This window comes from Pongo pygmaeus, chromosome 9, assembly GCF_028885625.2.
Source record: "Pongo pygmaeus isolate AG05252 chromosome 9, NHGRI_mPonPyg2-v2.0_pri, whole genome shotgun sequence".
Lineage (NCBI taxonomy): Eukaryota > Metazoa > Chordata > Mammalia > Primates > Hominidae > Pongo > Pongo pygmaeus.
Window position 1 is genome coordinate 6186847 of NC_072382.2, and position 24442 is coordinate 6211288.

General features: G+C 43.4%; 1 protein-coding gene across 7 annotated transcripts in view; it reads left to right on the forward strand.

The window, feature by feature from the left end:
- The window catches only part of TESMIN (testis expressed metallothionein like protein), a 48347-nt gene that overhangs the window by 17168 nt on the left and 6737 nt on the right, over nt 1-24442 (forward strand). For 5 of the 7 annotated variants that reach the window (XM_054439229.1, XM_054439230.1, XM_054439232.1 and 2 more), the window contains exons 7-8: nt 20759-20861; nt 23263-23400. In XM_054439229.1, coding sequence (XP_054295204.1) covers nt 20759-20861; nt 23263-23400 — 241 coding nt within the window. Of the gene's footprint in view, nt 1-20758; nt 20862-21898; nt 22031-23018; nt 23125-23262; nt 23401-24442 lie in introns of those variants that run through there. The other 2 variants (XM_054439235.1, XM_054439234.1) reach the window with 2 other exon arrangements.

Sequence of the window (24442 nt, forward strand, 5' to 3'; positions counted from 1 at the left end):
CTCTGTCAGCCCAGTGTGGTTCAGCCGTATCTAACCTAGTAGAGGCCATAGAAGCAGTTCAGCTCAGGCTGGAGGCCAGCAGGCTGAGTGTGCGAGCTGACCCGATGGTCATTTTTTAGGGTTGGGGGGTGAACTGGCTAACTTATTAACTAGCTTATCATATTAATAAAAACTCTTTAATATAAATCCATGTCCTGACATTCTGTAGCTTTAATAATCCCATTACCAATCTGGTAATAAATGTGAATTCTGACACATTGTTGATGCTACTGGTTTTAGTAACATAATGAACATCATAATAAAGAATATTCAAGAGTCCGCTTCTCTGGAAATTTTTTTCCTAAAGATGAGGTTATCTTGTTGTGGTGTAGTTTGTTTAGAATGCTTTTCTGAGGCAGAGTTGTCCAGATCTCTTCTAACTCTTTATTTTTAGATGGGCACTGAGAGAGCAGTCCATCTGGAGCTGTGGAAATGAGTTTCCACTTAGTGTCCACTGCAGTCAGAGGCCCTCACTGCCCCCACACTCCGTGCTCATTCCTGATGGGTGTCTTTGCTGACGCTGTTATTTCAACTGGGCCGTCCTGTTGAGTAATAGTGAAGAAACCTCACCGCCTTAAAAGTTGATGTCAAGTTCCACCTCCTTCAAGAGCATTTGGTTTTCACTTCTTCCATCTGTGCTGAACTATGCTGCCTCTGAGTTCCTGCAGTATTTACAGTCGGTATAGCACAGTGTGCTGGTTGATTATTCTGAGTTTCTGTGGCATTTACAGTCAATATGGCACCATGTGCACAGTCAGTATAGGACAGTGTGCTGGTTGATTATTCTCTTCTGTGCTCTCATGTTTCCATTGCCTATGTCTCGTGTCCCTGCTGACTTGGTGGATTCCTCCAGGACAGGCACTGTATATTAAACAGATAGTTATCCTTGGTGTCCCCTGAAGCACCAACCACAGTCCTGGCCACGCAGTGATTTATAGTAAATGCCTGCCAGCCTCCTCCTGACTCTGTAGTACTCATGGGCCTGTCACCCTCCCTCCACAGTTACGGTGGGTCCCCACTGGACTGCCTCCGCAAGCCCCCACACCACTTCCTCAAGGGAACAGTTTTCGTTCCTCTGGACAGGAAGTGCCGGGCCACCCTGTGCCCCAGCTCAGGGCAGGTCTGAGAGGGCCAAGGGCAAGAGCAGTGAAGTAGCTGTCAGAGCCCCCCTCTGAACAGGCCCAGGTCTGACCCACAGGTGGACAGGCCAGGTGGCAGGATAGCTAGACCTGCCACCTCTAGGCACCCATGAGGGCAGAAAGCTTTAACTCTTCTATCTCTAAAGGAAAAAAAACTAGATGAATTCTCAATTAATACAGCATTCAGCAACATTGTCTTTACCTCTAAAATGGGAGCTCTCTCCAGAAGCAGTCAAAGTTAGCAGCTTGCCCCCATGTCAGGTGCCATGAGCTGTTTCCCATGGGGAGCAGGATGGGTCACTAAACAGAGGCACAGGTGGTGAGAGCAGGGGCGGAAGACCAGAGCAGTGAGGTGAGGGCAGGCCAAGTGAGCGGGGGATTTGGGACTGACCTCAGCCCCGACAGCCAGCCAAGAGAGCCAAGTGTGGGCACTCGGAGCACAGAGGACAGGGCAAAGACTTTGCCTCTCTTTAGGGCGTTTGTATTAGTTACCAACCCCTATGCTCCATGAGATGGTGTGAGGCTGAGAGCAAGCACGGACTGTGTGCCAGGTGCTGTTCTAGCTCTGGTAGAAAACCCAAGACTAAGATGCAGCCTTGCTCAGAAATGGCCAGGGTGTCGCAGAGATGAGGCCTGTGTACATGACCTCAAAGAGCACACTGATAGAGATGCATGCCCCCACTGGGCACAGGGACAGCCCTGTCACATAATTCTAAATTCAATGCTAATATTCATTTAGAATTCATCTAGTTTGGTTTTTGTCACATGGTGTTTTGTACACGTGCCCCTCCTTGTCATCACAGCCTATTGAACCACTTCCATTGCAAATGTTCTGAGCTCCTTGGTGAGTGTCTCTTCTGAGCAATGCTTGGGAACTTCTCCCGATGGTTTAATGTGCAGCCGCCCTCATGTTTAGCAACACCCAGAGACACATTAGAAGAGGAGTTTGTTTCTTCTCTAATGCCCCTGAAGATGACTTCTGAGCTAATCGCCAAATGCAGTTAGGAGGGAGTTGTAATAATCCCTTCCTAAAATGAGGAAAGTCCCCAGTGATCACATGGCACACTTAAGTGATTACTAACATGCTTTGATATTGTTAGTAATACTACAGCGTGGACTGCTTTAGCACTGGTATATCTGAAGACAAACGACACTTTATCTATTCTTTAATTTGTACTTCCCATTAGCATTCAGATTTTGGGGGGAAAGAACTGTTTAGTGGGGAAAGGAGCACAAAAAATAGAGATTTAAATAGGTCAGGGGGAGAAGAACTCCAGGAAGACATCTTGGGAAGGGTGAAGAGCCTTAGGACCCTGCTCCGCACACACCACTAACTCCCTGGAAGACATCTTGGGAAGGATGAACAGCCTTAGAACCCTGCTCTGCATGCACACTGACTCCCTGGGCATGTGTGGCTGTGTTTGGTGGCGCTAGTTCCATCACATTGGAAACTCCCACTTCATGATTAGGCATCTATCAATAATACCTATAACGATCTGGTGTTGAGATTCTCACAATGTGTTGAAAAACACCAGATGCTTAGCTAATTCTCTGTATAAGGAGTAACCATCTGAATACATTTTCTTTTTTAATCTTTATAGAGTAACTCTTAGTTCATGGGACACAAAGTCTAAAAAGCCATGTAACTGTACCAAATCCCAGTGTCTAAAATTGTAAGTAATCACAAATCCTTCATTATTAAATATGAAATAAGGTTGCTTAGAAGTCAGTAAGTGGAGCATAGTCTAGAGAAACCGGAATGGCTAGCACTGCACGTGTTACAGTTACTTCTCAACAACCTTGTCCTAATGCTCATTGTCAACCAAAACAGTGAGAAGCAGCCACTTTTGCATGAACCTGGTACGGATTTTTGGTATTATCTCGGCCAACTAATTTAGTCAAGATACTGGTGGCTCACACTTCAAGGGGCGTAATTTTTCTTGGGTTTTGGTTTGCATCCTCTAGCCCCTCAGATAAGTGCTAACCATGTCATTGTTGAGCATTAACTGTAATATTTCCACATCCTATTTTTAAAAAGTTTTATGAATTGGTTTATTCTACATTGAAATTTTCTCAGAAAGTTCTCCCCCAGCCAGGAGGTGTGGTCAAGGGATGGTAGGGCTGATTGTCACATCGAGTCAGGGGCTGGAAGTAGACAATGTGGCTGAAGCAGGAGGTGGACCTCATTGCCATGCTTGACAGCACTGGGTGCATCAGTTTCCTTGGCCACCCTGCCAAAGTTGGCGTCTGGTGTCTGTGCTGTCTGCCCTCCCTCAGCTCTTGCTGTGGGCTGCTCACTTTCTGCTCTTATATCTGCCTAGCCTTAAGCTACATGTTGAAAAGAGAGAACAAGTCCTAGTCCCAATGTCTAACAACCCTAACCACAGTCTCCACGTGATTTTTCCATTGCAGAGCTCCTGCTGAAGTCACTGAGAGCCCCAGTGATGGGACAGTGATGTGGGGGTGCACCAGTGGGTAGAAATCCAGAAGTCCGTGAAACTTAATTCACACAACCAAAGTGGAAAAACAAATTGATTTTTAAAAAGTAATTGCAGACAGTCTAGCGTTGACTGTCTGAAAATATTTGAGCTATCATTGGTTTAGTCTATGAGGCCATATACTTCTCTGAACGTTGGAAACGCCATGACACGACTGATGAGGAAACTAAAGACGCAGCTCTGGGTAAGGAGGAGGAAGGACAGTGGGAGAAAGCCTGCACCCTGTGACACCATCAAGCCAGAGCAGCCTTCCCGGATGGAGATGCGGATGTGGAGGAGGACCATGTGGTGGTGTCCAGAGGACAGAGCCGTGCAGGGTGGTGGACTCCTGGGGATGGGAGCTGCTCAGCTGCTGGCTGGGTGTGGGGACCAGGCAGGTCAAATGACCATGAAGCCTAGAGCAGGGTATAGACTGTAACTGGGGACAAAGTGAGGTAACTCCTAAGGACTTGGAAACCAGATGACTCTAAGAAAGGCTTAACTTGAATTATGTCAAAATGGAAGGCCAAAGAAACAGCTTCTTGTGTAGAAGCAGCTTCCTAGCTTAATTGGCGACCGACACACGTAAGAGAGAATGTACCATCACGAGGGCGCTCGGTCAGCATTGGAACAGAGGAAAGGAGGCCCAGAGTGTGTCCAGTGCTGGCAGGCGACAGAGGCACTGTCTGTAAGGGCACGGAGCTGCCTTCTCCACGAAGTGCTGTGTACGGTGGGCAAGAGACTTAGAGCCCTCCCAATCTACTCGATGTCTACACACCTCGAATTCTGTGCTCAACATGCAACTGTCTGGCCATTGACTTAGCTTCCTAGTAGCTCCATACTGAGAAATGAGAGGCCTTGGAGTGACAATGTGAACATTTTGGGCACTGGAAAAGGATGTTATTTCCATCATAAATTGACGCATGGCATTCTGATCATGCATTGTGATTTGGTTGGAATCAATCCGTCACTGAGAAACCAGTTATCTCTGGAAATACTAGTAAAGTTTGTGTTCTGTTTTTGGAAAAGCTAAGGAATAGGTAAATTCACCCAAGCAGTGAGGTCTCTTGGTGGCAGACCCCTGACCTCATGCTGGTGCCTCTCCATACATGCCACCTGTCCTCATGTGGAGACACTTGGCTCAGGTGAAGGAACATAAGCTGGGGATCCTCCGTTGCTTGCTTCACTCACACTTGTGGCATCATCGCCATCAACAGCTTTCCATTTCCTTTACCTTTTTACTCCCGGCAACTAAGTCATGAGCGCAAGGCAATGGAATGTAATTTTCTTAGCGTGAGTTAGTCCTACTCTCATGGGAGTCTCTGCTGCATACAGGCTATGAGGGATTATTATTATAATTGGCCATCAATCGAAAGAAAAACACACGACAGTATTTTTTATTTTATTTTATAACTTTTTTTTCAGACAGGGTCTCACTGTGTCACCCAGGCTGGTGTGCAGTGGCTCAATCGTGGCTTACTGCAGCCTTGACCCCCTGGGCTCAGGTGATCCTCCCAGCTCAGCCTCCAAAGTAGCTGGAATTACAGGCATGCGCCCTCATGCCCAGCTAATTTTTTGTATTTGTTTTTAGTGATGGCATGGGTAAAAATCGATTACCACAGTCAAGGCTCCAGTGGAAAGTGATAGTACCCTGCTCCACTTCTCCCCATAGTCTGTCTCCCTCCAAGAAGCTTCCACTGTTAGCAACTTCTGCTTTCAGTTTTCCTGGGGGAACCTCCACACCTGTAAAGATTGTCTCCTGCCCTATTCCTGTGGTAGACAAGCGTTTTACACGTTCATCTTCCTCCTCCAAGTGGAGCTGGAACTACCCTTTTTAGTTCCTCTCTTAGTTCCTTACCCCTGAAACTTGAAACAATGTACCCCAACCTTTTGTTGTTATTGTTTCATTAGCCATAAGAAGTTGGGAATTATTTTTAAATGATAAATTAATCTGCATGATTAAAATGGTGTTGATGTAAACTGAAGAGGTAGTTAAATGTTTTCTGATTATTTTATTGGAAACTTACTGATGGATTTTAATTTTTTTTTTTTTTTTTGAGACAAAGTCTGGCTGTTGTCGGCCCAGGCTGGAGTGCAATGGCGCGATCTCGGCTCACTGCAACCTCCGCCTCCCAAGTTCCAGCAGTTCTACTGCTTCAGCCTCCCGAGTAGCTGAGATTATAGGCGCCCGCCACCATGCCCAGCTAATTTTTGTATTTTTAGTAGAGACGAGGTTTCACCATGTTGGCCAGGCTGGTCTCGAACTCCTGACCTCAGGTGATCTGCCCGCCATGGCATCCCAAAGTGCTGGGATTACAGGCATGAGTCACTGCGCCCAGCCAGATTTTTTAAGTAATTAACATCTACCTTTCCAGCACTGTTACAAAGGTCTTTCTTAATCATTTTTGTATATGTTAAACATTGATTTGCTACATAGTTTTTTAAAGCAACTGTAAAATATAAAACTTAAAAATTTAACATAAAATATAAAAACGTTTATAACAGGCCTATTTTGGTATAGGCAGCAACATACAGGCTTGCATTGGAGGTACTGCAGCTTCAGCTCCACAGCCACAACAGAGCAGATCACAATAAAGCAAGTCACACAAGGTTTTTGGTTTCCTAATGCATGTAGAAGATATGTTTATATAACTATAAACATGCTGTAGTTGAATCAGTGTGCAATAGCATTCTATCTAAAAAGTACATACCTTAATTTAAAAACACTGTTTCTAGGAAATGCTAACAATCATCTGAGCCTTCAGCGAGTTGTCATCTTCTAGCTGGTGGAGGGTCTTGCCTTAATGTCATGGCTATTGACTGATGAGGGTGGTGGGGGACTGAAGGCTGGGGTTGCAGTGGCAGTTTCTGAAAATAAGACAACAATGTAGTTTGGCACATCAACTGACTCTTCCTTTCAGGAAAGATTTCTCTATAGTATTTGATGCTGTTTGATAGCATTTTACCCACAGTAGAACTTTCAAAATTGGAGTTAATCCTCTCAAGCCCTGCACTGCTTTATCCACTCAATTTATGGAATATTCTAGATCCTGTATTGTCATTTCAGCAGTGTTCAAAGCATCTTCACCAGGAGCAGATTCCATCTCAAGAAACCACTTTCTCTGCTCATCTGTAAGAGTCAATTCCTCATTCATTACAGTTTTATCATGGTAATGAAACAATTCAGTCACATCTTCAGGTTCCATTTCTAATTCTAATTCTCTTGCTATTTCTACATCTGCAGTGACTTCCTCCACTGAAGTCTTGAACCCCACAAAGCCATCCATGAGGGTTGGAATCAACTTTTTTTTTTTTGAGACAGTCTTCCTCTGTCACCAGGCTAGAGTGCAGTGGCATGATTTTGGCTCACTGTAACCTCCACCTCCCAGGTTCAAGCCATTCTCCTGGCTCAGCCTCCCAAGTAGCTGGGATTACAGGCACCCACCACCACGCCCAGCTAATTTTTGTATTTTTAGTAGAGATGGGGTTTCACCATGTTGGCCAGGATGGTCTCAATCTCCTGACCTCATGATCCACCTGCCTCGGCCTCCCAAAGTGCTGGGATTACAGGCATGAGCCACCACGCCCGGCTGGTTAGAATCAACTTCTAACCTCCTTTCAATGTTGATATTTTTACTTCCTCCCATAAATCATGAATATTCTTAATGGCACACAGAATGGAATAATTTCCAGAAGGTTTTCAATTGACTTTGCCCAGATCCATCAGAGGAATCACTATCAATAGCAGCTATAGATTTATGAAATGTATTTCTTAAATAATGAGACTTGAAAGTCAAAATGACACCTTGATCCATGGGCTACAGGATGGATATTGTGTTTGCAGGCATGAGAACAATATTAATCTCGTTGCACAGCTCCAGCAGAGCTCTTGGGGGGCCAGGTACCTGGTCAATGAGCAGTAATATTTTGAAAGGAATCTTCTTCTGAGTAGTAGGTCTCCACGGTGGACTTAAAATGTTCAGTAAATCATGCTGTAAACAGAGGTGCTGTCATTCAGGCTTTGTTGTTCCATTTGTAAAGCACAAGGCAGAGTAGTTTTAGCAACATTCTTAAAGGCCCTAGGATTTGCAGAATGGGAAATGAGCATTAGCTTCAACTTAAGGTCACCAACTGTACCATATCCCAATAAGAGAGCCAGCCTGTCCTTTGAGGCGTTGAAGCCAGGCATTGACTTCTCTTCTCTAGCTGCAAAAGTTCTAGGTGGCATCTTCTTCTAGTAGAAGGCTGCTTCATCTACACTGAAAACCTGTTGTTCAGTGTAGCTACCTTTATCAGTGATCTCAGCGAGATCTTCTGGAGAACTTGCTGCAGCTTCTCCATTAGCACTTGCTGCTTCACCTTGTACTTTTCCATTATGGGGATGGCTTCTTTCCTTCAACCTCATGAACCAGCCTCTGCTAGCTTCCAATTTTTGATGTGCAGCTTCCTCACCTCTCTCAGCCTTAACGGAATTGACAAGCATTAGGGCCTTGCTCTGGATTAGGCTTTGTCCGGTTTCATCTTCTCTCCAGACCTCTCAGGCTTTCTTCATGTCAGCAGTGTTTTGCCTTCTTATAATTTGTGTGTTCACTGGAGTAACATTTTTAATTTCCTCTAAAAGCTTTTCCTTTGATTCACAGCCTATCTGGGCATTCGACATGCCTTCCTCACTAAGCTTAATCTTTTGATTTAAAGTGAGAGACGTGGGACTCTTCTTTTCTCTTGAACACTTAGAGGCCATTGTAGAGTTGTTAACTGGCCTAATTTCAATATTGTGTCTCAGGGAATACAGAGGCCTGAGGAGAGGGAGAGAGACAGGGAACTGCCAGTTGGTGGAGCAGTCAGAACACACTCAGCATTCATCAGTTAAGTTCGTGCTCTTATATGGACATGGCTCGTGGTACTCCAAAACAATTGCACTTAAGTTCGTGCTCTTATATGGATGTGGCTCGTGTTACTCCAAAACAATTACACTTAGTGACATCAAAGAACGTGGATTGCAGATCACTATAACAGACATAACAATAATGAAAGGGTTTGAAACATTACAAGAATTATAGGAATATGATAAAGAGACATGAAGTGAGCGCATGCTGTTGGAAAAATGGAGCTGATAGACTTGCTTGATGCAGAGTTGACACAAACCTTCAATTTGTTTTATTAAAGAAGCATTACCTGTGAAGCCCGATAGAACAAAGTGCAATAAAATGAGGTTTGCCTGTAAGTGTTAAATTATACATTTTTGGACAATTATTTCATAGGGTGAGAAGGAGCACTGTCCAGTAGGATGGAGAGAGGTCTCTTCCTCTCAGAAAAGCAGGAATTGGTTTTATACCATGAGTGTAGATATTTTTTAGGACAGTTTTTTTGTTTTTTTGTTTTGTTTTTGTTTTTGACAAAGTCTGGCTCTGTTGACCAGGCTGGAGTGCAGTGGTGTGATCTTGGCTTACTGTAGCCTTCACCTCCCAAGTTCAAGCAATTCTCTCGTGCCTCAGCCCCCTGAGTAGCTGGGATTACAGGCATGCACCACCATGCCCAGCTAATTTTTGTATTTTTAGTAGAGATGGGTTTTCGCCATGTTGGCAAGGCTGGTCTTGAACTCCTGGCCTCAAGTGATCCGCCTACCTTGGCCTCCCAAAGTGCTGGGATTACAGCTGTGAGCCACTGCACTCAGCCTTTTAGGACAGTTTTAATTAGCCCTTTCATATATTGATTGACTTTAAGAAAATCCAGACTCAGTTTCATTTCTTTTTTTTTTTTTTTTTGAAACAGGATCTCACTCTGTCACCCAGGCTGGATGAATTGATATGCAAAGGTGGTATGATCATAGCTCAATGCAGCCTTGACCTCCTGGGGTCCAGCAATCCTCCTGCCTCAACCTCGTGAGATCACAGGCCAGCTTTTTTTTTTTTTTTTTTTTTAGAAATAGTGTCTCATTATGTTGCCCAGGCTGGTCCCAAATTCCTGAGCTCAGGGAATCCTCCCACCTCAGCATCCCAAAGTGCTGGGATTACAGGTGTAAGCCACTGCACCCAGCCCAAACCCTAAGATTTCAGGCATAGATTGTACAGTCTGCGATATTGTTTCTTCACGTGGCCTTTTGTCTCTGATTAACTAGATTAATTATTGCCACCAGAATTCTGTGGAGTAGAAGGTCAAATCTGGATGGTCATTTTTTTGGTAGTCTCTTGTTGCTTGCTCACACTTTTGATTTCTTATTTTATATTTAAAAATATTAAATAATTATCTTCTCTGTAGCTCATAACTATAGTAAAGTCTCTGTCTCATTGTGTGTTTGTTTCATCTCTTGAATTTTTCTCCTTATGGCTTGGGACCTCACATATTTTGTGATTTTTTTAAACTGTGAATTATAATCACTGGGGCTTTCCCTGTGGGAGTTCTTCGAGGCTTGTTTTGAGAATGTGCTCTTCGGAGAAGGTTTGTTTGCTTCCACTTGGAGCTTGGTGGCACTTCCAACTTAGATGACTTACAATTTTTGGCTAATTTTTTTTTTTTTTATTAGGCTGCACAGTGTGAATTCAGATTTCAACCTGAAGTGAGCCTCCTCCCCTCCCACCAGCCAGGATCACACACACATTTCCTTGCCGTTTGTTTTCAGGACATTTGTTCCCAGGGTAGATCCCTCCGCAGTTCTGGTCCATGTGGATCCTGCAGCAGACCTTCTACCCCGAGTGTGCCTTTGACTGGGGTTAATATACGTAAAGTACCTAGAGCACAGCTCAGCAGATCGCACATGTCCTTGTAAGTGTTTGTCACAGTTAGGGTTGCCATAGTTCCCCCTTTCTCCTCCGCGCAGCAGTTAAAACCAGCGCCTTTGGTTGCTGGGATCAGCAGATGCTTCAGAGGTCACTTCGGGCTTCAGTTTTAGCTTGGCCCTCTGAATTTTGCCCTGTGTTGGGTTTCCTTAATTTTTTATCAGCTCAAATAGCCATCTAAAAGGTTTTAAATATTTAATTCTATGTTATTAAGTGTTTTATAGCAAGCAATATGTCAGGATGGCCAATGAATTAAGAGTGAGTTTAGAATATATGTCATTGAGCTGGGCATGGTAGCTCACACCTGTAGTCCCAGCACTTCGGAAGGCTGAAGCAGGAGGATTGTTTGAACCGAGGAGTTTGAGACCAGACTGGGCAACATGGAACCCGTTTCCAACAACAACAACAACAAAAACCTGTCATTTTAGGTCTTTTCAACAACCAAGACTAAAATTTCGTGATTCAATATGCCTGTGGGAAGTGAATTTGACAGAGGGTATCATGAGTATTTCCTTGAACAGTATCGTCACCCTCTCCGCAAGCCACAGGGCAGGATGACCCAAAAAGTGTTGCAGTGTTGCCAGTGTGCCAGCACTGAGGCAATCTGCATCTCCAGGACAGCGTCTTTAATGGAATGATGCTCACTGCAACCTAGATCAAGGTGGGATAAATGTGATGTTAGAATTTCTACTAAATGTTTTACATTTCTGCTTTTGTCATTGAGCTTTAAAACACCTGGAATTGATTTTTTGTGAATGGCATTAGGTAGGGATTCAATTTTATTTTTTTCCATACGGACAATTAATTGTCTAGCACTATTTATGGCAAAACACAGATACAGTCCATGATATCTGCAGTGCAGCCCCATCAGCTCTCAGGGTTTGATTACATATGGGTCTGATTTGGGGTTCTCAATCCTGCTCCAGACATGAATCCTGCTTCTTATTTGTAATGATTTGTCTGTGGATTTCCTTCAACTTTCTATTTAAACAATGATCTTATCACAGATATTGGACCGTGATACCTTCCCCATCTTTGTACTCTTTTCCCTTTTCCTTGCCTTATTATACTGGCTAGAACCTCATAGTGATGAATGGAAGTTGTGGTTTGGGGCACTGTTGAATTGCTCCTAAATTCTAAATACTTCTAAAATTCCCTTGCCTTGCCCTAAATAAGATAGTTGCTGTAGGTTTTTGAGAGATGCCCTTATTAGGTAGAATACATACTCAGATGCTATAACAAAGACTCAAAACTACAACCATTTCAGGACTAATATGGTGGCTAATCAGTGTTATTGCCTCAGATGTCTATCTTAGTTGCCCTGACTCTTCAATGGAGGGCTTCCATTTTGTGGTCTAAGAAGGCTGCACCAGCCCCTACCCTTACGTTCATCTTCCAGACACTGGGGAAGAGAAAACAGGAGGGCGAGTGCACACTCCTTAACCTTTCATGGGAAGACCAGCATTGTCATAATCACTTCCACTGATAGCCCTTTGACCACAGCCTAGTCATGTGGTCAGGCCAACTGAATAGGAAGCTGGGAAATGCACTCTTGAGGTGAGCCAACCATATGCTCCACTACAATTGCTGCCACTGTAGGATAAGGGGAAGTGGCTGTTGCAGGACTGACTGGCTTCTCTGCTAAGTGCTCTTCTCAGGTTAAGGATGCTTCCTTCTATTCCTAGTTTCCTAAGGGAGTTGCTATTATTATAATTATCAGAATTATAATAAAGGACAGGTGAATTTTATTGAGTGCCTTTTTATGTATTTGTTGAAATGATCAGATTGTTTTCCTCTTTTAATCTCATAATATGACAACAAACTTTCCAATGTTAATCTGCCTTTGCATTCCAGGGATTAAGCCCAATTTGATTATTATCTACTGCAAGATTTAGCTCTTTAGGATTTTTGAATCTTTGTTCACAAGTGAGATAGAACTGTAATTTTTCCTTCTCATATATTCTTTCATTTTGGTATCATTTTGATAGCAAATTTCATTTGGTATCATTTGGTATCAATACAATCAGTTATTGTATTGCCTAATAAAATGCGTTAGTTAGGCTTCCCCATCCCCACCCCACTGGCTTCTTTTTCTCTAGCCTCTAAAAAAGTTGGGGTAAGGTAGGATTTATTTGTTCATTGAACGTTTGAAAAAACTTGTCTGAAAAACTGTCTGGGTCTGGTGTCTATCAGAGTTGGAGTGGTGAAGGTGATAGGTTACCCATTCACTTTCTTTTGTAGTTTATGTTTTCTTTTTTATGTTTTTTCTTGAGTCAATTTCGATATTTTATATTTTTCTTAAAAAGTATTGAATTCTCAAAACTTTCAAATTTATTCATATATTCCTATTCATATATCCTATATTTAAAGATGACATCTGTATCTATAATTATGGCCTTTGACCTTTTCTAGACTTTCTCGATCGGTTCCAGGAGAGGTTGTCTATTTTGTCAGCCTTCTCAGACTGGTTTTGTTGATTTTCTTGGTTGTGGTTCATGAAGTACATTAATTTCTGCTCTTTACTGCTGTATTTATTATTTCCTTCTCTTGTTTTGCTAGCTTTTTGTGTTAACTGCTTACCTTATTATTTTCAATCTTTAAATTTTTTTTTTTTTTTTTTTTTTTTTTTAGGAAATGCATTTAAAGCTGTAAATTACCCCTATGGACTACTTTACTGCATCCTACAAGAGTTGATAGGCAGTACTTTCACTATCATCCACTTGAAATAGCTTGTCGTTTTTATTGTAATGTTCTCTTTACCTCATGAGTTATTTAGATGTACATTTCACAGTGTCCACATTTGTATTATATATACATATATGTGTATGTATATGTATATATTTTAAATGATATTTTAGTTGTTAATTTTTTTCATTTAATTACTCTATAGTTAGATCATGTAGTTTGTACATCAATTCTTTGAAATTAATGAAGACTTCCCCTTCATGACTTAATGCAATCAATTTTGAAAATATTCTATATTAATTTGAAAAACATGTATATTCTCTATTTGTTGGGGGCAGTTATCTATCCATTCACTGGCTTATTTTGTTGTTTAAATCTGCTAATTGCTTATTCAATTTTGTGTGATTTTTATGTTTTTGCTAAAAATGTGTTGAGATCCCTCACTTAAGATTATGAATTTGTCTCCTTTTTCCTTATAATTCTATTTTTGTTTATATATTTCAAATCTATAGCATGAAGGCCATACAAATTCTTGATTGTTACATCTTTTTGGTGAATTATTCCATCAGTTGTTAATGACTATATCTCTGTATCTTGGCGCATTTTGCCTTCAGTTGTTTTTCTGTCCGACGGTAATGTTGATGCACCATGTTTTCTTTCTCTAGTGCAGTATTAGTGAGTTATGCTTTAGAGCATTCCTTTAATTTTGCACTTCTGTGTGGCAGTTTTGTTTTAGGTGTGTCTTCTGTAAGTTAAATATAGCTGAATTTTTCAAAAAGCAAATCTAATAACCCATGTTCAATAGCTTTCTTTAACCTGTTTGCATTCTTTGTCTGATTATTGACACGTTGGGACTTATTTGTAACAACTTATTTTTTTTTGAAGTTTTAAGTTTTATTTAGGTTCCTTTTTCCCATTCAGGTGTCAGCATTCCATATATTCTGCTCTGTGCCTTATCTTTTAAGATTGTGGCAAAATATGCATAACATAAAATTTAGTGTTTTAAACCTTTAAAATATACAATTCAGTGGCATGAAATATATTCACAGTGTTGCACAACCACCATCACTGAATTTTTCCAGAACTTTTTCATCATCCCAAACAGAAATTCTATACCCATCAAACTCTCCATCATCCCCTTTCCCCAGTCTCTGGTAACCCCTATTTTACTTTCTTTCTTTTGACTATTCTAAGTCTTTCACATAAATAGACTCATACAATATCTGCTCCTTTGTATCTGGCTTAGTTCACTTAGCATAGTGTTTCTAAAGTGCCATCCGTGTTGTAGCATGTGTCAGAATGTCCTTTCTTCTTAAGACTGCATAATATTCCATTGTATGGATGAATCACGTTTTGCTTACCCTAATGCTGCAATGGACACTGATGTAGCAGGTATCTGGTTGAGTCCTTGCTTTCACTCCTTTTGCATACATACCCAGAAGTGGAATTGCTGGATCATATAGTAACTTTCTGAGGAACTGCCATATCTTTCCATAGTGGCCATACCATTTTACACCCCTACTAGGAATGTACAATACCATCTTATTTTGCATTTTCTGACTACTGCTTTTTCTCGTGCTTATTTTTGCCTGATTTATGTTTTGGAAAATTAGTGCTAATGGCGAAGTGGAGGAAGTTGAAAGCAAGGTTAATTAGGAGGCCATTGCAGCAGCACAGACCTGAACCCGGGCAGGAGTGGTAACAATGAAGGAAAAAACACAGATTCCAGAGACATTTCCAACATATGCATTGTATCATTTTTTCACTCATTTATTCATTCATTCCATAAATATTTTTGAATGCCCATGATCTCAGGAACAGGGAAGACAGAGTGAGCAAGAAAGTTACGGTCCCTGCCCTCCCAGCACTCGCAGTCTAAAGTGATTATTCCCGTATGAATCTTCACGTAATTAAAGATCAGAGTGGAACCATGGAAAATGTGGCAAAGGAGCAGTAATGGGCTGAGGGGGTGGGACGTGTTGAGCAAGCATGGCAGTCAGGGAAGGCTTCCCTGAGGAGGTGTGTTTGGATTAGGGGGAGTTCACTGGGTGGAAGTAGATTGAAAGTGGTTGCTAAGAGTGTTGTAGGCAGGGGAAACAGCAGGTGCAAAGCCCTGCGGCAAGAGAGGGAGGGTGGATGGTTCTAGGAACAGAAAGAAGACCAACACCACTACTATAGTATTGTTTATATTTCCAAGATATATAAAACATCTACATGTTCAGTATAAAGTGAATTATTAAATAAATCAGGGTGCTGCTATAGTATGGGGTATGTACAGCAATTAAAATGGTATATAAATCTATTTACATGGGAAACATTCATAACATACTGATGAGTAATAAAAGCAAGATGTTATCTTTATTACTTCTATTGATAAGTAATAAAAGCACACTGAAACAGTTTTGTAGAATATGATCTTATTTTTGTTTACATATAATCTGTAACCAAACAACATATACTTATTTCAGTATGTGTAGTTTTACAGAAAAAGTCTGAAATATATTCATCAAATGATCATCTCTAGGGAATGAGATTCAGATTGGATGTAATTTGTTTCTTTTTACTTATTTGTATTTTTAAAAATTCCACAATAAATATGATTTACATTTATCAAAAATAAAATTAATAAAAGACATTTCTGAGCCAGAATCAGTAGATTTGGCAACCCTTGGATGTGGGGAAAGAGAGCAAGGTAATTGTCAGAACCAACGCAGGGGCTGTGTTACTGGGCAGATGGTAACACCATGGATGGAGAGCAAGCACAGCAGGAGAGAGTGACTGGAGCAGTACGAGGGGTGCAGGTGAAGACTGTGGGTGGGGGGGTGGACATGCTGAATTGAAGATAGAGATTTCTGACTGGAAGCTGGGATGTGGTTCTGGAGCACAGTAGGGTCTAAAGCTCTCAAGAACAGTGAAGAGAGCCCTGGGTTTTCCAATAAGGAGCTGGTTGATTGCCTTTGAGAGTCTGTGGGCAGGAGGAGGAAATCTGAATGCAATAGGTTAAAGAACGAATGGGAGAGGAGGAATGATAAGAGCACATGTGGACAGCCCACCCTTTCATTATGTTTGGGAAATAAGACGATAAGGATTTCAGGGTCTGGAGTGTGGGAGAGAGAGCAGGTTTGGTGAAAACAAATTTTAAAATCTTCAAAAGATTAAAAGGGCAAGAGTTAATAAAATCACTCAGCAAAAGAGTGTACAGTGAAAAAAAGAAATGTGCCTAGCCTGGACCTTGGTGAGTAAACACACTTTTACTGGGTATGCAATTCTAGGTTGTCAGGTTTTTTTCTGCCAATGCTTTGAAAATAGTCTGCTGTTTCCCATTATTTCTAACAAGAAGTCAGATGCGAGTCTAGGTAATGTATCTTTCTTCTCTGGTGCATTTGAGATTTTCTTTTTGTCTTTGGTTTTTCTTTTTGTTTGTCTTTCTTAGAGTTCATTAGGTTTCCTAAATCTGAGCATCGACAGCTATCATCAGTTCTAGAAAACTCACAGATATCCTCACTCCAAAGATGCCTCTCCCCCATTTTCTCTCTTCTCTCCTTCCATAATGCTCACCATTAGAGAGACACATTAGCCTCTCTAACTCTTGACTGTTTCTCTTAACCTCTCTTGTATATTTGCAATCTGTCTTCTGTGCTGCATTTAGACTAATTTCTTTATCTTTTATTCTGTCTTACTCTCAGTTTATTATTTTTATCCAAATCACATACACATACAGTTTAGAGAGCCACATAATTGTACCAGGCTCATGACAAAACATAAGTAGTACCCTGACAATTGTTCCTTATTTTCTGCCCCCCAGGAACTTTCAACTCTTTTAACTGAATCTTTTAATATTTGCTTCCATAAGTCTAAATAACAGGTCTGAATTACTCCTTGGCTTTTCAGTTTGGTGTGATCTATTGTTTTTGTACTATGGGAAATGTGGATTTAGCTTTATTTCCTCTCCCACTCATACACCAACCCCTACCAACACACACATTTCCCACACCCAGACATGAGATAGGCTTGGTTAGATTAGCATTGAGTCTTTACATTTTTATGACGATGAAAACTCCGGTCCCTGCTGAGCCTTCATGAATTATCCTTTCCTGAACTTCTTTACCTTTCCCTTTCCGTTCATACCCAGTACTTAGTCTTCTATGCACACAACACTAACGTAGCCCTAACCTCTCCTCTGGTTGTGTAATGGTCTTCTCAACATGCCCAGACACGGGGGCACTGTCAGTCCTGTTGTGAAGGCTTTTCCCAAGCTGCTTGGCCTGGCCTGCCATGGAGGGGCTGGTTTCCAGGCCTGCTTGCAGCTCCCATCTTGGACTCCCCTCTACCATCATGCTAAGGGGTTCACCAGCTTCTTTGTCATGTTTGGGCTCCTGACTCCTGGAGCCCGCATCTTCCTCGTGGGATTCACGGCCTCATTTTGGTGCAGTGCCTTCTCCGGTAGCTTCCATGAGGAAGAGTACATGGGATGTAATTTCTTCAGACCTTACGTGTCTAAAAATGTCTTAGTCTATCCTCATGCTTAGATGATAATTTAGACTGGGAGTAGAACTTCAGGTTGAAAATGGTTTTTCTTTGGACTTTTGAAGGCCTTGCTGCATTTCTTCTAGCTTCCAATGTTGCTAGTGGAATTTTAACATCATTGTTTTTCTTAATCCTCTGTATGAAAACTGTTTTACACTTTCTAGAACCATAGAGGATCATCTCTTATTCCCGGTGCTGCAGAATGTGCTCATGCTGTCTTGCTTCCAGTCTCTTTTCTAGCTACTGTGCAGAGCCCAAGGTGGGTCCTTTCCCTTCAGAAACTCATGGCCTTTAGTTCTGGGAAATGTTCTGGAATTATTGTATCCCCTTCATTCTTAATATTCAGTATTTCTGAAATTCTTACTACATAAATGTTGGATTTTCTAGTCTGGCCCCCTGTTGCTTTCTCCTCTGATTAGTTCTAGTTTTCATACCTTCTAGGTCTTTCATCACTGTGATTACTTTTTTGCTTCCTAAAATATCTGTTTTCATATCCTGAGGTTTTTTATAAGAATTATTTCCCTGTTTCATCGATCAATAACTTTTCTTAGTCTCTCTAAGGCTGTTGATACCACTTTCCTCCTAGTTTTCTTTTCCATGCACAGTCCGTTTCTCTGGGCCTCTGTCTTTCACATTCTGGAAGATTTCCTAACGTGTCTGCGGATCCCTACGTGTCACTCTGCTCATACTTAAGAATGAGGTGTGGGCTGACTGGGGGCTGTAGGTAAGGGGTGGGCTGACCGGGGGGCTGTAGCTGAGGAGTGGGCTGTCTGGGGGCTGTAGCTGAGGTGTGGGCTGTCTTGGGGCTGTAGCTGAGGGGTGGGCTGTCTGGGGGCTATAGCTGAGGAGTAGGCTGTCTGGGGGCTGTAGCTGAGGAGTGGGCTGTCTGGGGGTTGTAGGTAAGGGGTGGGCTGTCTGGGGGCTGTAGCTGAGGAGTGGGCTGTCTGGGCCTGCAAGTGCACTGCTGAGGGCTTGGTCACTGTAGCTTCACCACAGGGTGGTCACTTAGCTATTTTATTGGGAAAACTCAATGTCAAATTCTAGATATTTTCTCCTGGGCTGGTCAGAGTCCTCAGAGAAGGCTTTTCTAGTCTCCTGCTAGAATGCTAGAAGCTGAGTAGAAGAAACCTAGGGGTCTCAATCACTTTTCTTGGATTTGTTCATTATCATATCCCACACCCAATGGTTTTGCTCCAAGAGAGTCACTTTTAGTCTCTGCCACTGTGGCAGGGGGGTCCCAGCTGCTTAGGAAGGAGGAGTCGTCTGGGGACTCGTGCCTTCCTGCAGAGAATCCCCCTGGTTCTCTTCTTATCTCACCTGGCTTTGCTCTCCCTTGGAGGAACCTAGTGCTGCCCATTCCAGAGCCTTCCGCAGCTCCTTCCCAGCTCTTTCCTGCTGACTTCAGGTTCAGCATTCTTGAGTCTGCCACGCCAGTTCTCTCGTCCCTCTGCTACGCCAGTTCTCTCGTCCCTCTGCTATCCGGCGTCCAAACCTTCTGTCACTGTCCCCTTTCCCTTCTCTCCATCTGCGTGGCTTGCAGGCTCAGGAGAGACCTTTATAGTTCCCCTTTCTCCCCGTGGGGGATGTGTCTCCTCTCCCCTGTTGTGGAGTGGAGGTGTCTCTAATAATTCGCTCCTTGGGGAGCTCGCCTTTCAGGGATCCACACTTTATGAGGGGTCTCTGGTCTGATGCCCAGACTTTGTCTCCTGTCTCCAGCACATTGGAACCCAAGCTCCGGGTCCCTAGGGACTGGCAGATGCCCCAGGGCAGCACTTAGCTGCTGCAGAACTCGCCTCTCTGGGTTCACACTTTCTTGTCTTTTTGGCCTCTAATGATCCTCTTTACTCTCCTGTTGACTTGACATTAAAATATTATTTTAAAATATGAAAATAATAATTATGAAAACAATTGTGTTTGTGAGTTCTGCCCCAGAGAGGTTTCTGCAGACCTCTGGTCTCCTGCACGGCCCTCGCTGTGTTCCTGCAGCACTATGGGAAGCTTTACACGCCCAGGGTTTCCCTCAGCAGCACTTTGGGACGGGGAGGCTGAACACCACGATTCCCACTCTACAGCTTACAAAGCTGACTGGCACATGGGGAGAAGGCGGCAGAGCCAATGTGGAAAACGAGTTGGAAGCTCTTTTTGATGAACCATGCTCACAGAAGACAGCGACAGGGGTCTTCTCTGGTCACAGGTGGAAGCCATGGGGTGGCTCTCCGGGGCGCGGGTCGTAGGCGGCACAGTAGGGGGCCTTAATGCTACATTTTCACATGAGTTAAGGAGAGTGTCGCCTCTGCCCATCCTGGGAAGGGTAAAGCACGTGCCCTTAAACACCTCTGCCTTACAGCGCAGGAGCAGGCATCTTACAAGACCGTAGGAGGGGGACTGTCTGCCAGCACTGGCGGCTCTTCCAGGAAGCCCTCAGAGCCAACCCGCAGCACTGCCACCCACCTGTGTGGCCCCAGGAGTCACAGGGCATGGTGGTGTGCACTCCAAGGGCTTCACTAGACTCAGGATTCCCAAACAATTCTCGCATTACAACCAAGAGGTGTGACTGCAGCCACCTCATCCGTTCTTTCCCTTTCCTCTGCTATTCACTTCCCCCTTATAGAATGAAAGCGAGATAAGGCCTAGGCCAGGTTCCACCTCTGGGTCCCATTAGTTTTCACTCAAAGTCAAGGTCTGGTGAAGAAGTCAACACACCTTCAGTCATGTTGGATGGACTGGGGCGGTTGATGGGAAGACAGCTCTTCATTACTTGATGTTTCTGCCCACCAAACTTATTGCACTCCTGGGAAAATGGCGGAGGGCGATTAGGGGCCAGGGAGGATTGATTGATGCAATGGATTTGACAGGAAATTGTTTTGCTTTGCAAAATCCTGTATTATGAAACGAATGGTTTTAACTAGTTTTACTCCCTTCTGTGTTAGTCACTGGTGAGCATCATCCTAGTTGATCTAGTTCTCATATAACAAGGAGTCTGAGCTGTCTATGAAAGTGTTCAGTGTTCTGACTGCAGCACATTGCCCGTTCTTTCCTTACACGTGTGTGCTCTTCTTTTCACTACTCACTGTGCCGTCTGTGCCTGCCACTCACTCTGTCCTTTCCTTCACAGGTACTGTGACTGCTTTGCCAGTGGGGACTTTTGCAACAACTGCAATTGTAATAATTGTTGCAACAACTTGCATCATGAAATTGAACGGTTTAAAGCCATTAAGGTAATAAATGTCCATTAAATGCATGCATTTTAAAAGCATTTCAAACTGTTTGAGGTATTCATAAAATGATCTTCAGAGATTCCTCATTGGAAAAAACCCACAGTTTTGAAGAATTTACATTGAATAAGACTTGATTCCTGCCGGTGGGGGTATTGAACCATGACAAGCGGCTGTTATAAAAGTGGTAGGCAGAGAAAGGCCTTTTCCCTTTTATTATGTGGGAAGGCTTCAGAGATGCAGCAGTCTAGGAAGGTTCTGATTCAAGAAAGTGCAAATGTTCACTTTATCTTGGAGTTTAGACATTTGGGGTCATCTTACATAGCAGATAAGCATGAGCTGGAGCAGTGTAGCCGCAAAGGTGTAGACAGTCCACTGCGTGACAAGGCTGGGGGAAAGTGCTCAGGCAGCCTACATTTTCAATTGTAAAATTTAACAATTTAAATTTCACCCCTCAGCTTCCAGAAGAAGAGAAGAAGGTAGGTTTTCCCAGAGATGCAAAAGGTTACTTCTATGGCCCCGATGGCCACTCTGCTGAAGGCTAAACACAGGAGCTTGCAGCTTTTATCCCTTTCTGTAGGCACAAAAGATAATCAGGGAGGAGGGAGGGGCAGTTAGGCTCAAGGCTGTCAACCCACTCCAGGGAGACACTTCCGGTGCCCACTCATTCACGAAGGGAAATTGAGAGCCATCGACTGTAGACCTGAGACTGTCCTGTGCAAATAGAACACAATTATAAGGGTGTGGCTGCTCTCCGCATTGTCTTCTAAAATAATTTAATTCTCCTCTTGAATTATGGATAAATGACTTGAAATATCTTACCAATTTTGATATAGCCAGACAGAAGAAAATTGTCACGCATGTAAACTTTAGTACATTTTACTTAGGGATAAAGAGTATTATCTACAATTAAAACTGTAAAACAAAAAGGGTTGGAATTCTCATACATTGCTGATAGGAATATAAAGGGGCACGACCACTTCGGGAAACTGTTTGATAATAGCTACCAAAACTAAACCTCTTTGTATGCTATGATCCAGCCATTTCCTTCCTACAAATATAGCCAATAGAAACGAGCGCCAATGTCCACCAGGAGACTTGTACAGGAATGTTCACAGCAGCTTCATTCACAGTAGCCAGGCACTGGAAACAGCCCAAACGTCCATCCGTGGTAGAATGGATGAACTGACGCACTGATGAAAAGCAGGAGCTACCGCTAAGTGCAGCAGTGCAGACGGACCTCCCAGTTGTTATCTGAGGGAGGCAGCCGACACGGGAGTACAAGCTGTGGGATTCCACTTACCTGAGGCACCAGCATAGGCAAACCTAAAGCCCTCTACATCTGAAGAGTGTTCCCCGCGGGGGTGCACCACTGAGGAGGAGTCACAGGGCAGCCTGTGGGGCTGCCTGTCTTCTAACTTGACCTTGGTAGCAGGTACGCAGGTGTGCACACATGCACAAGATCATCATGCCACAGCTGCAGATGTGTGCCTCCACTGCCTGTCACACTTCAGTGATCCGTGAAAATGCCTAAAGCCGCACACCGCAGGCTGGGGCTGTCCAGCAGCACATTCTGCAGCGATGGCCCTGTGCTAGGGGCTGTGCTGCTGGACAGCACCAATTCCAAATGTCCACCCCAGGAGGGGGAAGGGAGGCCATGGACTTCCACTGTGACCTCTGTATTTGAATTTTTACAAAGAGCATTGAATCGTTTTGTGTGTAAAGATATGTATGTATTTGTGTGTATAGATAGATTAAAAAGGGACAACAAATAGACCTGGATAACAAATCGTGTGTGTTGCTTGAGAAAGGCATGGCCCAGCGGTTGAGACCTGCTTTGAAGTCAGCAGAGGGGCTTTGAATCAGGATCTCGCCACTTACCAGCAGTTATTTAACTTCTCGGTGCCTGGGTTTCTCCAGGTATAAAACAATCATACGTTAGTTGCTGAGGATTAAACGAGAGGGCATGTATATATAAATCCCATGGAAAGAAGCCTGGCACATGCTGTGTTGAGTTGTGATCAGGCAGTGTGAGCTGCTAGTATGGTCCACGGTCTCAACCATCTTAGGAAAGAGGGCCCCAGAAATGCTGGATGGAAATGTGTCCACACGGCAATAATGATTTTCTTTGCATCTTTACCATCTATTATTTTTTTACAGTAAATATGTAAGACTTGGAAACTCAGAAAACAAAACATGAAGAAACCTTAGCTACAATATACCTTTTTGTGTATGGAAGCAAATTGAAATCAAACAAGAAGGGGCTGCAGCTTCAGAACCATGTAAAGAGACTCTGTTTACTGTGGCATCTTTTACAACAATCAGATTCAAATGAGATGCCCTTCACTGAGCTGAGTTTTGAATGATAAAATCCATCCTGATGGAGCTTCTCATTCTACCCTAGGCATGTCTTGGTAGAAATCCAGAAGCTTTCCAGCCAAAAATTGGGAAGGGCCAGTTGGGCAATGTCAAGCCCCGGCACAACAAAGGGTGCAACTGCAGGAGGTCAGGCTGCCTGAAGAATTACTGCGAGTGCTATGAGGTTAGTGCCCAGCTCTCTAACTCACTAACAAAAAATACAGGTAAATATGTTGAGTAACTTTTGTGGTTAAAAAACTTTGCTGTAATTTAAAAAAGATAAATATAATTATTTTTTTCTTCCAGAGTTTCTAGAAGGGCACTTACATTAATCTGAATTAATTTCCCAAATACCAGCTGAGCTTTGTGAACCAGGTCAATTCGCTGAGGGCTCCTTCTGGAGCATGTTGCTTCCCCTGAGCCCAGCCCTGAGTACACAGTGAGGGTGCCCTCTGCGTGGCTTTGTCCCAAAGCTAGGATGTGGAAAACACAGTCAAAACATGACAGAGATGCACAGTTGAAACGGGGCTGACCTCACCCCCGAGGAACCACTTCCAGTCGCACCCACAGCAGCTCCTCTGTCCTGCAAAACGCCCTTACTGGCTGCCACAGAACTGTGGCTCAGCCCACTACCCCAAGGCAGAGCCTATGCTGGGCACAGCCCACAGAATGTGCAGGCTCAGAGGAAAGGGATAGCACTGTCCTTTAGTCTCTGGCATTCGTGTAGACTAGAAACTCTGAAAAGCCTCCTGCTTCAAAACACCCAGAGGTGCAGATGAAACAGAACGCATCCCCCTGAAGATGCATCTCTCAGCTGGAAAGAACAGAGGGAAATCCCCGGGGGGCTGAAGGACAGAGAAAGCCAAAAACCATAGTGATTGGCAGTGCCAGCTCTCGGTCAGCCCCTGGGGCCCACATGAGCAGGGATTTGGCATGAGGGGGCAAGAGGGGGCTTGCTGGGTACAGATGGGACACGCCGGCCCCCTGAGCATCACATTGCCAGGAAAAGCTTGAAACAAAATCCACCCGCAAGGCAGCAGGAGAGGTCTCCCCTGACAGCTCCCAGCCACAGGCCTGCTCTCGAGCAGGTTTCGAATTCTACTCTCTTGTACATTCTCTGCACCCATGGAACCAGCATAATAGCCTCACATGCTGAAAGAGAACCATAAGCTAGAGTTTTATAATCAGCTAAGGCAGGCTTTCTTCAAAACAAGTCAAAGAAGCAG